The sequence below is a fragment of the Equus quagga genome, chromosome 9 (assembly GCF_021613505.1).
Source record: "Equus quagga isolate Etosha38 chromosome 9, UCLA_HA_Equagga_1.0, whole genome shotgun sequence".
NCBI classification, from domain to species: Eukaryota; Metazoa; Chordata; class Mammalia; order Perissodactyla; family Equidae; genus Equus; species Equus quagga.
The window spans coordinates 66,772,117-66,787,356 of record NC_060275.1 but is presented as its reverse complement, the minus strand read 5'-3'; the positions used below and the strand labels follow the sequence as shown (position 1 = coordinate 66,787,356).

The 15,240-nt window shown below is 58.0% G+C and overlaps 2 protein-coding genes across 3 annotated transcripts; one reads left to right on the top strand and one right to left on the bottom strand.

Annotated features, from left to right (window-relative positions):
* The first annotated feature begins 462 nt into the window (after window positions 1-462).
* On the top strand, window positions 463-5,132 carry LRRC25 (leucine rich repeat containing 25). 2 transcript variants are annotated; one of them, XM_046671074.1, is made up of 3 exons: window positions 463-929; window positions 1,505-2,292; window positions 4,021-5,132. In XM_046671074.1, the coding sequence occupies exons 2-3, from the start codon at window positions 1,514-1,516 to the stop codon at window positions 4,148-4,150; spliced, it is 909 nt and encodes a 302-aa protein (XP_046527030.1). In that variant the 5' UTR covers window positions 463-929; window positions 1,505-1,513; the 3' UTR covers window positions 4,151-5,132. The 2 variants fall into 2 exon arrangements, with proteins under 2 accessions (XP_046527030.1, XP_046527031.1); XM_046671075.1 differs by lacking the exon at window positions 463-929 and having other exon boundaries at window positions 1,270-2,292.
* A 168-nt stretch (window positions 5,133-5,300) lies between these two features.
* Window positions 5,301-8,473, bottom strand: GDF15 (growth differentiation factor 15). The gene is made up of 2 exons (XM_046671077.1): window positions 7,965-8,473; window positions 5,301-6,665 (listed from the first exon to the last, which is right to left on the bottom strand). The coding sequence occupies exons 1-2, from the start codon at window positions 8,221-8,223 to the stop codon at window positions 6,022-6,024; spliced, it is 903 nt and encodes a 300-aa protein (XP_046527033.1). The 5' UTR covers window positions 8,224-8,473; the 3' UTR covers window positions 5,301-6,021.
* Between the last annotated feature and the right edge of the window lie 6,767 nt (window positions 8,474-15,240).

The following is a 15,240-nucleotide window of genomic DNA, read 5'->3' as shown; positions in this document are numbered from 1 at the left end:
GCCCAGGCTGAGACCCTCTCCCAGCCCACCCCTGCCCACTCCCTCCTCAATCTCACGTGTGTCACCATCCTTCGAGTCTGACTCAGGTCTCCGTGCCCCTCTGGGACTCGGGCCTCCTCCCTACGTTCCTCACCCCCAGACGCCAGCCGGCCATGCTTTCTCAAGATGCAAGGACTTTACCCCTGCTGCACCTGCTGCCTGAAATCTGTAACGCACTTGTTTCTGCCTGCCAACCCCAGACTTAACGTCCCCTCCCCCAGGGAGCCCTCTGCCCACCCTCCTTTAGCATGGAGGCATCATTGTGCATGAGCGAGAGCCCTGAGTCTATGGGAGAGGCTAGGAGCTCGGAGAGTCAAAGGCAGGTTTTAGGAAGCCTTGGCAAACTCCTACTCATATGTTGAAGCCCCAATTCTAATGCCTCATCCTCCAGGAAGCCTTCCAGGACCCTGTCCCTCCCTGTAGCCTGCCCTGACACCGTGGGGCTGGAGAGGTCTGTGTCCAGGTCTGTCTCCTCCCAATACTGGGTGGGTGCTGCTGGAGAACCTGGCAGGGCTGGGGTCTCTTAGGGGCCCAGCATGGGTGATGTTTGTTGAATGAATAAATGAATGCATGGGTTGGGAGTCAACTGCGCTGGGACCAGGAAGCTAGTTGATGAGGTAGCTGTCAGTTGGGGGTATTAATGGGGACATGGAGTCATTGGGTTCCAGCAAGAGGGAAGCGGGCCGCCCCTCCCCCTCCCCTGAGAATTCTGGGCCTTGAGGTCTCGCAAGGGGGCGGGTCTCTGTCTTCTTCATTCTTCCCCTCTGCACCCCGCCCGGACACCAGTTCCTCTTCCCTCCGAGTCGCTGGGTGCAGAGCCTGAGGGACGGCAGGGAGCACAGCGGGTCTGATCCGCGGAGGGTGCCCGCCGCTCCGGCCCCCGCGTCCAGGTGAGCCCCCAGCAGTCCCTCCGCGCGGCAGCCCTCCAGCACCGCCGCGGCGAGGGCGTGGCGCTGGGGCCAGAAACGCAGGACTGAGGCGCTGGGCCTCGGGTGTGCGCGGGGGCCGCAAAGCCGAGCTGGGGGCCCCTCCCGCAGCCCTCACCCCAGCCCCCGCCAGCCCGGCCTCCCGCCTCCCGCAGCCCTGCAGGAAGCAATGAGCGGGCGGCGCGGGGCCGTTCCGGGGCAAACCTCTCATTTGCATATGGCCCCGTCTTGGCCAAGGAGGGGTTTGGGGGGTGGGGGCCGTGGGGGAAACGGGGAGAGCCCGAAGCGTCCCCTGGGGAGAAGGGGAAGGGCTGACCCGGCCGCCCGGCCGTCGGCGTTATGTGCCCATTGCCCAGACCGAGAGACTGAGGCTGGGGGCCAGAGCCCACCAGCGTGGGGCTGCCTTTGACCTTATCAGAAGCTTCCGGAGCTGCTCCGAGCTATGCAGAATTAGGAACAATAAACGCAGGCGGAGAGGGCAGTGAGGGCAAGGGGGACCACAGGCTGAGGTCAGTTCTCGGATCCCCATCTCTATCTAGGTTGCCTGAATGGGGGGCGCCCTGGCGTGGCTGCTGCTGTTGCTGCTGCAGGATCCAGGCAGCCAGGGACTGTCCTGCAACGTGTCCTCCGGAGGCGTGGACTGGACCAAGGCGTTCACAGACACATGCCTGAACTTCAGTGGCCAAGGCCTGAGCCTGCCCCAGAACCAGTTTCTGCAGGCCAGCAGTGTGGCCATCCTCGACCTGTCTGGGAACAGCCTTCGAGAGCTCCCGCTGCCGTTCTTCACCCGCCTGGAGAAGCTGAAGGTCCTGGATGTAACCCGCAACCCACTAGAACGTGTGGACAGGGCACTGGCCGAGCGCTGTGACATTGACCTGAAGGCTGACTGTCTCTGTGTGCTAGCATCCTGGGACGAGGTCCGGCGAGACAACTGCTCCCAGCAGCCCCCTCTGCAGTGCCTGCACACAGACACCGGCACCTGGCACAACGTCTCTGCCTTCCTGGAGGCCGGCTGCCCCCCTGGCCTGGCCCCGACCACCATGGGGGTGCTGGCAGCCAGTGCAGGCCTGTTCCTTGGGCTCGCCGTTGCTGGCTCAGTGCTGGCCTGGAGACTCCGGAGACACCGGGCATCCAGTAGCCAGGGTCTGAGCAAAACGTGGGCTGCTCAGGATGGTCCCCGGCCCGGCTCCGGCCGGCAGCCGAGGTACAGTAGCCGAGGCCTCAGCCCTGAGCCCTCGGGGGCCGCCCTGCGCAGGCCCTCCACACCTGACTATGAGAACATGTTCGTGGGCCAGCCGCCCGCAGGGCACCAGTGGGCCGACCACGGGTGAGTAACCCACACACATCTGCCGGCAAGACTCTGCAGCCAAACGGTCAGGGTTCATACCTCAGCTCTGCCTCTTGCAGGGTGTGTGATCTTAGGGCAAGTAGTCTGACGTCTCTGGGCCTCAGTTTCTTCATCTGTAAGATGGGCTAACAGCCCCTGCCTCATGGAGTGGGGATAAGAATTAAGTGAGCTCCTGTGTATGGGACAAGCTTCCCCTTTCATGACCTGCAAACCCAGTTTCTGCAGCCAGGGATGAGGAGAGAGGAGGCAGGTGCGCAAGGCAGAGTGAGGGCTCGCGGTAGCGGTCAGCGGTCTGGGCGCAGACCTCGTGTGACTCAGGGCTGTCTCTGAACCTCCATTTCCGTCTCTGTAAAATGAGGACAGCCCCCCCATACCTCCTTGTCACATAGGAGATGCTAAAAAGGCCCTGTGTCCCTCTTCCTCCACAGAGCCCCACTCCCCGAGATGGGCTGGCTGGACTCAGACAGATGCGCGCAGCTTTTCCAGTCGGGCGAGGGAGGGGAGGGCATTTCAGGGGGCGGCACCGGCAGGGCAAAGACCCGGAGACGGGAGAGGACAGAGAATCTGCTGTGAATGAATTGTGAGAAGGCAAGACACACGAGCTGAAGCTGGATGGGCCGGCAGCGTCCCTGTAGGAAGGGAGCAGGGCCATGGCGGTGTCAGGCAGCAAAGTCCACAAGGCGGGGAGGTCCCGGGGAGCCTGCTGGTGAGAAATGGGAGAACATACAAAGCAGATGCAAATATGGCTCCAAAGCAGAAGTGGTCTGCGGGAGGGAGTTGAAATCACTAGCCTCACTAAGGCAGTGTGTGCTTGGATGCCTGCCTCTGCCTCGCTGTCACCAAGCCCTCACGGTCAATCTCCTCCAAAAACATGTTTTTGAATTTGATGTGTCAGTCCATCCTACATTTTATAGTTGCAGAAATGGAGGCTCTGGGAGGAAAGGGGATGACTTGCCCGAGGTCACCCAGTGAGTCAGAAGTAGAGGCAGGAAACAAACACTGACTCTCAGTCCTGCCCATCCCTATACAACCATTTATATGTTCAGAGTAATTCATACTAAAGTATGAATGACTAATAGACACCCCTTATCCAAAGTGGTCTTTGTTACAAGAGGAGCCAGGGGAGTGGTTAGGTTGCTCCGGAGGCGGGAAGGTTCTTCTCCGGGGGTCTTGCCTACCATAGCTAGACATTCCTAGGAAGCTACCTCCTCCCCACCGACTCCGTGGACGCAGAAAGTGAGGCTCAGAGATTGATTTTTATATTGAGGCCACAAAGTCAGTTGTTTCAGGGGACCTAGCAAAAACATTTCCCATCTAAAGGGGCAGACACTGTTTGACTCCAGTCACTTGTGTCCATGTGGCCGCTGTGACCAGAGCTTCTGATTTTTCAAGAGGAAACTAAGGCGTAGATTTTAATGTGAAAAATGGGCAACCGTTTCAACTTTAAGGAAGAAACAATCCTACGGTGAACTCAAGGTCATCAGATGCAGCCCCGCAGTGCTGAGTCCACAAATCTTCCCTGAGTCACTGGCCCTACTTCCTTTCCTCAGAGAAAGCTGGCCTGGCTGGGAGGACGCCCCCCCGGGCCTCAGTGCCCTCATGGGTTAATCTTAGTAGTGGCTGCAGCCGCCCTGAACCTTCTTTGCCTCTCAAAGCTGACACGCCTGCCCTGAGTCCCACCTCCCTCCCATCTGTCTGTCCCCACAGGGCTCAGCCTTCCGAGGACGGTGACTTCTACATGAACTACAAGGGCCCTGACCATGCCTCCCAGCCTATCTACGGCAACCTGCAGTCGCTGGACTGGGCCCCGGAGGAGTACGTGATGGCTGGGCGCTGAGCCTCCCTCAGCCCCCATCCCAGCCTGTCCCCTTCCAGGTGACTCCGGGCCTTCTGGCTCTTCCTTGGCCTCAGTCTCTAAATATGGGCTATACCTTTACTTCTGAAAGTATTTATTAAGCACGTACTGTGTGCCAGGCATGGTGGTGACAAGCCGACAGAGGCCCCATTGGCTCCCCAATACTTGGGAGTGACCTGAGGTGGGAGAGAGGACCAATGAGAGTCTTCTGCTTCCTTGCACTTCTGCATCCCTCCTGCACTAGACACTGCTTGAGCCCCGAGTCCTGCCCCCAGCCACCTGTCGTCCTCCCCGCATAAATCAGATCCCACCCTTCCCCAGCTTCCACACCCTTCACGTCAACCCATTGCTCTTCCAACAGACCCACGTCCTCCCCACCACCCATGAAACTTGGTGGGTTTTGGCCCTCACCCACCTCTCTGGCCCCATTTTCAGCAGTTTCGCTGCTAGACACTGGGCTTGTTCCCACCTCAGGGCCTTTGCACCTGCTGTTCTTTCTGCCTCAGATGCCCATCCCCCAGCTCTCCCCCTCAAGTTCCATCCTTCCTGCACTTCTCGGTTCAGATGTCACCTCCTCAGGGAGGCCTCCTCCCCGATCAGCTGAATCCCCTCTGCCTCGTTCACAAGTGCGTTGGCCAGGATGACTCCTGGGCACAATTCGTACTACAGTTGCTGCTTTTTTAATATTTATCTTTGTGCTCATTTGTCTCCCTCATTCGACCATGCTCAAGTGGGATGGTTTCTGCTTGTCTCATGACTCCTGTATTCTCAGTGTACAGCCACACCTGGCACAAAGTGGGCACTCAGTGAATACATTCGGGGGCACCTACAGTCATTCAGGGCTGCCTCTGGGTGGTGGTGTTCACAGGGGACACACCTCACTCACTGCTGGAAGTGGATTCTCCTAACAGTTCCTCTCAGACACTCTCAGGGTGGACGGGCGGGTGGGTGTGAGGAGGGGCCTGGACTCAGCACATCTCAACAACTCCAAGATCCTGAGTAGGAAGAATTTACAACCAGGGAGATGCAGTGTGCATGAAAATGTTCTTCACAACTTGCTTATTTCTCCCTGCTCTTTTTACATGAAAGAACAGAGACATGGAGGGAGGTGCCACCAACAGGAGGGGCGATGGGACTCTTCTAATCAGGGGCCGCATCACAGTCAAAGCGCTTGATTGCAGATGGCCGTGACTTGATTGCAGATGCGCGTGAGCAGATGGGCTGCTGTGTTTGGAAAGGTGACTCCAGCGTGGAGAGAGACAGCAGCAGGACCGTGCTAGAGAGTCAGGGCCAGATAATTACAGAAACAGGAGTCCTGAGAGATGAGGAGGGCTGGAAGGTTGCTGAGAGCCGGAAGGGTCTCAGAAACAGGAACGGGAGCAGGGAAGTAGCGAAGCACGGCGATAGCGAGGGACGTCCTGGGCTGCCCCTGAGACCACTGGAGTCACGAAGGCCAGCCAACGCCCGGCGTCCCCGAGAACGCGCTGCCATCCGGTCCCTGACCCGCCGCCCTCGCCCCGGTACCAGGTGCCCTGCGGCATCAGGCCAGGGAGGGGCGGGCCCTTCCCTCGGTCACCAGCTCCATCCCGGCCACCACAAGGGTCAGGTCCGACAGCTCCATTTTTATTGACTGAGTTTTAAATAAACGCACCCTGCCAGGCCAGCCCTTCAGTCCCCAGGCAGGTCACCCCAATAAATTAATAATAAATACAAACATAAATACAGCCGTTTGGGCAGGAGGGAGTGGACGGCGGAGGTCAGGAAGGGGGACCCGGGTCCCGCGAGCCCCTTCGACAGGCAAGGCCCCCGAGGTGCGTCCGCGGCGCGCGCGCCGCGAGCGGAGGCCGAGCCGCTCACTGGCAGTGGCAGCCGGCGGCCACGAGGTCGTCGAAGGGCGTGAGCGCCACGCGGCCGTCGGCGGCCCGGTGCAGCAGCACCACGGGCGCGTAGCCGGCGGGCACGCAGCACGGCGCAGGCGCGGCGGCGGGCTTCAGGCCGTGCAGCCGCGCCTGTGCCTCCGCGTGCCTGCTCGCCGACCGGAACCGGCCCGGGCAGGCGCCGACGCACATGCGCACGTCCAGCTCGCGCGGCGCCACCACCCAGTCGGCCCAGCCCAGGTCTTCGATCGACGCGCGCAGGCTCAGCAGGCGGCAGCAGCGCCCCTCCCCGAGCGGGCACTCGTCCCGGGCGTGCGCATGCGCGCCGCGGCGCCCCCTGGCGGCGGGGGGCCGCCAGCGCAGCTCGAGCCGGGGCTGTGCCGCGCGCCGCGCCTCGGGCGACGGGCCCCCTCGCCGCGGCAGGCGCAGGCTGAGCGCGGGAGCCGCGGGGCCGCCGAGGCGGAGCTGGCGCTGCAGCTGCCGCGTCAGGTCCCACGAGCCTGGCGCCTGCGGGGACAACCGGAGCAGGGCCTGGCGCAGGCGGGAGCCGGCAGGGAGCCCCTCGGTCAGGTCGGCCCGGAGGGCGTGCAGGCGCAGGTGGCCATCGGGCCCAAGCCGCACTGTGGGGAGAGAGAGGGGAAAGACGGTCACCCACGCGCCTACTGTGTGCCGGGGCGGGGGTGCCCGTTTCCTCCCACACGCGAAGCTCGATCCCACCCCAGGGCCTTTGCGCAAGCTGCCTCCTCTGCCGGGCACACTCTTCCCCTGAGCCTCAGCCGGGGCTGCTGTCCCTCCGGCCTGCCTAACGCAGGCACCGCCCTCCTCTATGCGCCGGTGTATCATTCGTCTCCCCACCAGGTTCTCAGAAGGGATTTCTGTCCGCTTGTCACCACCATGCTTGGCACACAGTAGGCGCTTAGTAGGGAGAAGGGAATGTATAGCCCGTGTTTAGAGGCTGAGATTCAAACGCTGGCTCCGCCTTCTCCTTCTGACAGTCAGAAACATTTTACTGAAGGCCTACTAAGTGCCTGGGGCTGAGGACTGCAAGTCTGTACTTCTCGGGTTCCATAGCTGAGTAATGAAGGGCACCAGGCTCCCCAGGATTCTCAGACCCACAGGCTGGTGCAAGTGTGGGGAATACTGGGGGGAATGGGGTTTGAGGACCCTCGACGCAGTCGCTAGGCTCAGAGAGGGCGAGAGGTCTACCTGGATTCTCACAGCACAAGCGCGACTGGGATGGGATGAGAGCGCTCCCTTCCAGCCGAACACCGCCCCCCACCTACCACCCCTTCCCCCACCCCCTCCCAGCCCCCAGCGCAGCCCAGCTCTTCTTCCACTGTCCCCACCTCCCGCCCCCCCAGCCTCCCTGGAGGGCGCGAACATCCTCCCTCCCTTCCTCCCTGAAGGCACCTGTCACGTGCGACTTTAGCAGTGCTTTCTACAGCGATTGCATCAGATTCGGGACCAGCCCGGACAGGTTCTGCACTCGCTACGTACCGTTCGTCCCCGCCCCTTCTCCCCTCCCCTGCATCCTTCCTCCTGGATCCCCCCAAAGCCACCACCTCAACCCACCTACATCCAAGGACAGGGACCCCGCCCCCGGGCCCGACCTTGTCTCTGGGTTCTCCAGGCTCAGTGAGCCTTCGAGAGAGTCGCTGGCTTTTCTCTAGGGCTCAGTTTCCCCATCTGCGATCCGAGGACACATTGTAACATATCACGTTGGCTAAGCCTCGCCTTATCCCCATGCAAACGGGCCGCCAGCTCCCCCATCGGCCCCAAGGGGATACGTTCTTGCCTGGGCTCACAGATGGGGAAACTGAGGCTCAGCAGCAGGCCTGGGCCTCTATGACTCAGAACCACTGCTTAGATGATGGGAGCTGCGGGGGTGGGGGGGGGGGGTCCTCCAAGATTTCACTCACGCTTCGGGGTGAGTATCCGGACATGATCAACTGGGATGGGGTCGGCGTTCCAGTCTTCCTGGGTCTGGTTCAACAGCAGCCTGGCCTGCAGGTGCTCGTAGCGTTTCCGCAACTCCCGGAATCTAGAGACATCGAGACTGGAGTGCCCGCCTGAGGGTCCCAGGAAGGCCGGGGAGTGGTCCTGGGTGAGAGGTAGGGCGCCTCCCGGAGGCAGCCACAAGAGCAGCCACGACAGGAGCAGCATCGGAAAGTCGCGCATGGCTGTGCTACTTCAGCTCTGAGCCGGGACTGACGGGACGCTGCTGCTGGACTGGCCTTTATAGTCCCCCCGGACTTTGTCCGCCCCCGCCTGCCTGGTCCCGCCTGCCGTGGGTGCAAAGTAAACACTCCAGGGACCACAGCTGGGCAGGGTCTTGGGCTGCTTTTCCGGGGAGGGATTTGAGGGAGGGGGTGCTCCTGGGGAAGGTGGGGAAACCTCTCCCCCCAGGGAGCCTCTCTGAGCCTCAGTATCCTCTTCCCTGAAATGGGGACATCATCCCAGCTTGGCGGGCTGGTAGGAAGAATAGAATGATTTTGTCAAAAAAAGACTTATTACCGTGTGCTAAATTCCACAGCAAGAGTTTATGAGGTGGCCATCTTCCCCCATGGGATTCCCTCTGTCCCCTCTCTGGTTAGGATCAAAGGCTGCAGATGCTGAAAAGCAAAGGAAGCAGAGGAGGAAGGGCCAGAAAGTACATCCTTGGCCAAGTCATTCCTCTCTATCACACCTCCGTTTCTTCATCTGGAAAACAAGGGCCAACACTTTCCCTGGAGAGAAGGTCAAATGAGGTGTAAAGGACAGGGCCAGGCACATAGTAGCTATGTGATAAACTGGGTGTTTTTGCAATTACTTGTCCTTAAATGGGAAACTTCTATTCATTCTTCAAAACCCTACTCAAAAAGCCCCTCCTGCAAGAAGCCTTCTCTGACATTACGTTTCCAGGCTCAGCTGGGTGTTCCCAACCCCCATCCTCTCCTCCAGCCCTGGCCTGACCCCACAGCACTGGGAGTGCCTGTGCTTGGCTCCAGCTGCCCCAGCCTGGGGACTCCTTGAAGGCTTGGGCAGGGAATTGGGGTGCTGAGGTGTAGGGCAGGGAGGGCTGAGGTGAGGTCCGGCCACGAGATAGTAGAGGGGCAGGAGGTGCCCCAGGAACACCCTTCCCCCGGGGCACCCAGACCTTCCTCCACTGCTCAGCACTCCCTGCCCTGGGCACTGACCCCTGTGCGTGCTTCCAGGTTCCTGGCAGCAGAGAGGTGGGTGGCTGTGCAAGGGAGGTCATGGGGGGTGTAAAGTGTGACAGGGCACCTGCGGGCAAGAGGTACAAGCAAGGCTCCCACTGGAGGAACAGTCCTGGCCTCCCCTACCCCCAGCACACACCCACTGGCTGTGGGAGACCCGCCTCCCCCCGAGTGTCAGGCTCAGCCTCTGTGCGGGGGGGTTATGGCCTGGCGACCGGGGTCCAGAGGCTCCCCCGGACACTCCGGGCACTCAAGTGCCCAGTAACACGGCTGCGCCCGCCACCACCCTGTCCCACCCAACTGCAGCTGCTCAGAGGCTGGGCCAGCCTCCCTCCATTCAGACCGGGTCCCTGTCTAGAGATAAGGAGGCCACTGGCCAGAGGGGCGAGTAGGCGACAGAGTCATAGGGGACAGCCCGTGGCGGACCTTGTTTATGCTCGCGCCAGCTGGCAGGCTTTGTTGGAGTCCAGTGGGAACGCTGCATTCCCCGGGTCGTCGAGGCTGGAGGCCTGGGGGCCACGTCCCCTCACCACCCTCCGTCTCCTGGGTGGCTGCCACGGACGGACACGGAGGGTCCACAAAAATCTGCAGAAAACTCACCATTTAAAGTGAACAATCCAGTGGCACTTAGTACATTCACAGTGTTGTGCAACCATCACCTCTATGTAGTTCCAGAACATTCCATCACCCCAAAAGGAAACCCCATCGCCATGAGCAGCCGCTGTCCACCCCCACCCCCGACCCCCCTACACCAGCCCCTGGCAACCACTGACCTGCTTCTGTCTCCGTGGATTTGTCTGTTCTGGATGTCCCCTGCTACATATCCTGCACCCGATTTCCAATGCGGGTGTGTGGGTTTTTCCCCGGACAACAATTCTCCCACACCAGCTGGGTGTCCTAGAATCCAGCTCAATTCTGACACCGTCTACCCAGAGAGAGCATCCGATCCTACAGGGGAGGGCTCAGTCCCACAAGACTGCCCCCCACCTCGGATGACAATCCCAAGTCCAGGTTGTCACCTGTGCTTCTGACCAACCTGCTGTAAACGAGAGGCTCCCACGACCCCTATCTCGGGTTCAGTGTCTTTGCAAGAGCGGCTCCCAGAACTCAGGAGGCGCATTTACTCCCTGGATTCCTGATTTATTACAAAGGGTATTAAAGGATACGAATCCACAGCCGGATGAAGGGGTGCAGAGGGCGAGGAAGGGCGAAGGCCCAGGCCCGCGCTCTCTCTGGGCACCTCCACTGCTCACCAACCTGGAGGCTCTGCGAACCCCATCCTTTTGGGGTTTTAGGGAGGCTTCTTTTCACAGGCATGAGTAAGTCACCGGCCATCGGTAATGGAACTCCATCTCCAGCCCCTCCTCAGAGGTCGGGGGTGGGAGCCCTCTCATCACAGGTTCCCCTGGCAACCAGCCCCATCCTTGGGGCCTCCTGAAGTCCTGTTACTAACACGGCAGAAAGACGCCCTGCCACACTCATCACAGGGACTCCAAGGCTTCCGGGGGCTCGGGGCCAGAAGACAGTCAAGGAGCAAATCTATGTTTCTCGTTGTCAAGTCACAATATCACACATAGAAGTAGGATCGCAGACTGTGTGGCCCTCTGTGTCTGGCTCCTCTCACTCAGCATGAGGTTTTCAAGGTCCCTCCGTGAGGTAGTGTGTCAGGGCTTCAGTCCTGTCTACGGCTGAGCACTGGTCCATTGTGTGGCTGGACCGTGTTTTGTTCATCTTCTCATCGGCTGATGGACACCTGGGTTGTTTCCACCTTCTGGCGATTGTGACCAGTGCTGCTTGAACGCATGCACACGGACTGGATGACCTGTCTTCAGTTCTTCTGGGGCTACACCCAGGAGTGGGATTACCGGGTCATACGGTCATTCTATGTTTGTTTGTTTGTTTGTTTGGTGAGGAAGATTGCCCCTGAGCTCACATCTGTGCCAATCTTCTTCTACTTTGTATGTGGGACGCTGCCTCAGTGTGGCTCGAGGAGCAGTGCGTAGGTTTGCGCCCAGGATTCGAACCAGTTAACCCCGGGCCATGGAAGTGGAGTGCACAGACTTAACCTCTACGCCACCGGGCGGCCCCATGTTTAGCTTTTCAAGGAGTCACTGGAATGTTTTCCACAGCCTCCACCTTTTTATTTTTAAACTTTTATTGAGATATGACTTACATAAAGTAAAAAAAACTCCACTAATCTTAGATGTTCAGTTCCATGACATTTCACAGATTGTATGCCTGTGGGACTGCTTCCCAGATGAGGTTCCAGAAAATTCCCAGCCCCAGGAGCACCCTGGGGCCCCCATCACTCTCCCTGCTCCTGGATAACAGCCATGCCCCCCTCTATCAGCATGCATGAGTTTGCCTGTTTGCCAACTTGATGTAAACAGAACCAGCCAGCACACCCTCTTTTCTGTCCAGTGTCTGTCACTAAACACCATGTCCGTGGGTCACTGTGTCCTTTGTTATCTGCCGGGTGGTCTGCTCTTTGTCTGTGCTGTATAGTATTCCACTGTGCACATCTAAGAATGGAGCTGCTGACTCATGAGTGGGCACCTGTCACTTTACGAGCAGGACCAGTAATTCGGTCAGTTTAATCCTGGATTTTCTCAAGGGGACACAACACTAACGAGGGCCTGGGGGATCCCAGGGGACAGGAAAGGGGAACATTAGCTCCATGGCAGTTTCCACTTCACCAAATTCTGGAATGCTGGCAGCCAGGCCAATCTGGCTCCCCTTTGAAATATCTTTAGGCGATGACCTCATGGCCAGCCCTGCGGCTGTGCTGGGAGGAACGGTGGGGCGGGCAGCAGGCAGCCAGCCAGCAATGAGCTCAGCGGGTTGGGACCCGCATTCCTCGCTGGCAGCATCCACCGGTCCCTGGAGGCTGGTCCAGGGCAGAGGTAAACAGAACACGGAGGCCAGGGGTCAGGCTGTCCCCTCCACCTGGCTTGGCCCCAAACCTCCCAGAGCTTTCCCTCACCACCTGCTCTGGGCTGTAGATACCCTTGCCAAATTCACGCAACACGCTAGAAAGTTTGCACACCCACATTTATTGCTGGTTTCTCGTGACAAGAGGCCAACAAGGTCATGGGAGGAGGATCCGGAAGAGGAGGAAAAGCAGATTATTTTTCAGTCTCCCCTGAGTTCACAGGCCAGAGAACAGCTGATCCATCATGTGAACGTCCCTCAAGGCCGGCGCAGGCCTGTGTCACCCAGCCGTTCTGCAGCCGGCCTGGGTCCCCGTCCCGGCCCAGCCCTGGGGATGCCCAGCAGATCTGGGAAGCACATCTGATCTCTCCAAAGCTCGGCTTCTCAGTTCTCCCCCGCACACGGCAGCACTGACTAGATGAGGCTGATTGAGAGCTATAACCTCAATATTTAGAACCAAAAGCCATTATTATTACAGGGGGTTGTGTGATGATGTCTCAGCTTCAGCCAGAGTTGGGTTCAGAGAAGCGTGGACATGTTTGCTTGGAAAGAACGGCCCCCAGGGCAAGCTCCTATTTATCTCTTAAACCCTGGCTTTCATGTCCCATCTTCCATTACGGCTTCTCTATTCTCGCCTCAGGTTCTCTCAGACTGAGGAGCCTCCCTCTGGCCCCATCGTAACCACACAGGGCTGGAGTGTCAGTGTGTGGCTTTGTGTACCCCAGACCAGGGTCTTCTCAAGGACCAAGCCACAGTGTCACTATATTAGTGTCCTGGGGCCGCTGTAACAAAGGACCACAAACCAGGGTACTTAAAACAGCGGAAGCTTCTTCTCTCACAGTCGCGAGGCCAAAAGTCCAAAACCAAGGAGTGGGCAGGGCCGCACTCCCTCCAGAGGCTCTAGGGGAGGGCCCTTCCTTGTCTCTTTCAGCTCTGGGGCCCCAGGTGTCCTCGGCTGGTGGCCACGTCACTCCAATCTCTGCCTCCATCTCCACACGGCCTTCTCCGCCTCCACATCTCTCCTCTTCTCTCTCTGAGGACACCTGTCATTAGATTTGGGGCCCACCTAAATCTAAATCCAGAATGATTTCACTCCGGGATCCTTACTTATATCTGCAAATAAATATATGTTTCCAAATAATGTCACATTCACAGGGACTGAGGGTTGGGACGTCAGATTGTCACAGGAATTTGTGGTCCAGAGAAAGGCCATGGAACCCTTGAGAGACATTCCCAGCAGAGAATGGCGGGGTGGGAGTGGGACACCTACTTCTGAAGCAGAGTGTGGAGCAAAGAAAGACATGCCAAGAGGAAAAATCTGAGGACCTACTATGTGTCAGACACTTAAGATACAATCTTTATAAAACCTGCTGAGATGGACCCGTGATCCCCATTTCACAGATGACAAACTGAGGCCGGAGAGGTGGGCTCGCCAAGGCCGCACGGCCAGAAGCCAGGGAGGCTGGGGTTCGAGTCCCAGGCAGCCAGCCCCCAGCCCTCCCCATCTCCCTCAGAGCCTCGAGCCGAGGGGATCGGCCGTCCTGAGGGGCGAGCACGAGATAAGGAGAGAAGGAACTATAATCTTCCCCCTACCCTTCTGAGTTCTTGGCTGAGACCCCCGTAATAAAAGACAGATTAACAACAAAATAGCAAACAGAAGTTTAACACGTAGACCTCAAGCACAGCCACGTGCCACATAAGGACGTTTCGGTCCAAGATTGACCACGTAGACAACAGTAGTCCCACAAGATCAGTGCCACAGAGCCTGGGTGTGTAGGAGGGCAGGAGGCTACGCCATCCAGGCTTGGGTAAGTACACACTATGATGGTCGCATAACAACGCATCTCTTGGAACGAGTTCCTGCCACCCGGTGACGCACCACTGTAACCCTGGGAGATACCCAGAGCAGCTTAGCGACGCTCCAGATGGCCCAAGCCACAGAAAGATGGCGGGGGGCGTGAGGCCGGTTACGGCAGGTGACCAGGAAAAGCTCTGCAAACAAGGAGGCATGTAGATTTGAGTCTGTGCTTCCCCCTCCGAAGATCCTCTTGTGGTTTACAGCTGTCCTTCTCTTCCGGTGCGGGCAGGCAGACAGCCCTACAAACGGGGGTTTTCCTCACAAATGTAAATTTCCCCTACAAAAGGGTAACTTCTACTCCGTTTAACTTCCACTCCATTTTCAGAGCTTTTCCCATGTCTGAAGTTTCTCAAAATAATCAGCTCAAAACAATCCTTGTGCCAAAGAGGCACATTCTGGAGTGGCATCTTCTGCCATGCTCCAGGTGGGAATAATACACGTGCGATGTGGGCATACAATGGGCTTGCAATACCTGTGCATCGTGGGAAAAGCCCAGGCTCAGGGAAGGGAGACCCAGGTTCAAATCCTGGTCCTGCCAATTCTTGGCTGTGTGACCCTGGGCAAGTGGCTTGGCCTCTCTGTGCCAGGCTCCTTCTTCAATGTCCTAAGCCCTTGACAGCCATAGCTGTGAGGACCCATAGGTCTTTCTCCTTTGTGCTAACACAAGAGGTACTTTAAAGGAACTCATCTATTCATTTATTCACTCTGTTAAAAAAAAAAAAAAAGGCCCAAAATGGAGTCACTTGTGCTAAGCTCCAGGTCAGCAAACTAAGACCTAATTGCAGTTTCAGCCTCACCCGGGAACGTGGCCTTTAACCGTTCGCTCTGGAACTTCCTGGGCAGCACCAGTGAGGCCATCTACCTGACAGACCCCTGCCTTCCACCAAAGAAGGTGACTTTGTCTGAAATGATCTTTGCTTTTCCTGACAACTTCCTTGTCCCATCCCCTTTCTGCCTTAAAAATCCTTCCATTTTGTACAGCTCCTTGGAGCTCCTCTCTACCTGCAAGATGGGATGCTGCCTGATTCATGAATCACTGAATAAAGCCAATTAGATCTTTAAATTTACTTAATTGAATTTTTTGACAACTTATTCATTCATTTCAAATATTTCTTTAACATCTTGTTAAAATTTTTCTTTAACACAAGAAAAGAAGGTTCTAGGCATGGGAGGATTAGCAGGAAGGGCGCTCCTGGCAGGGGACACAGC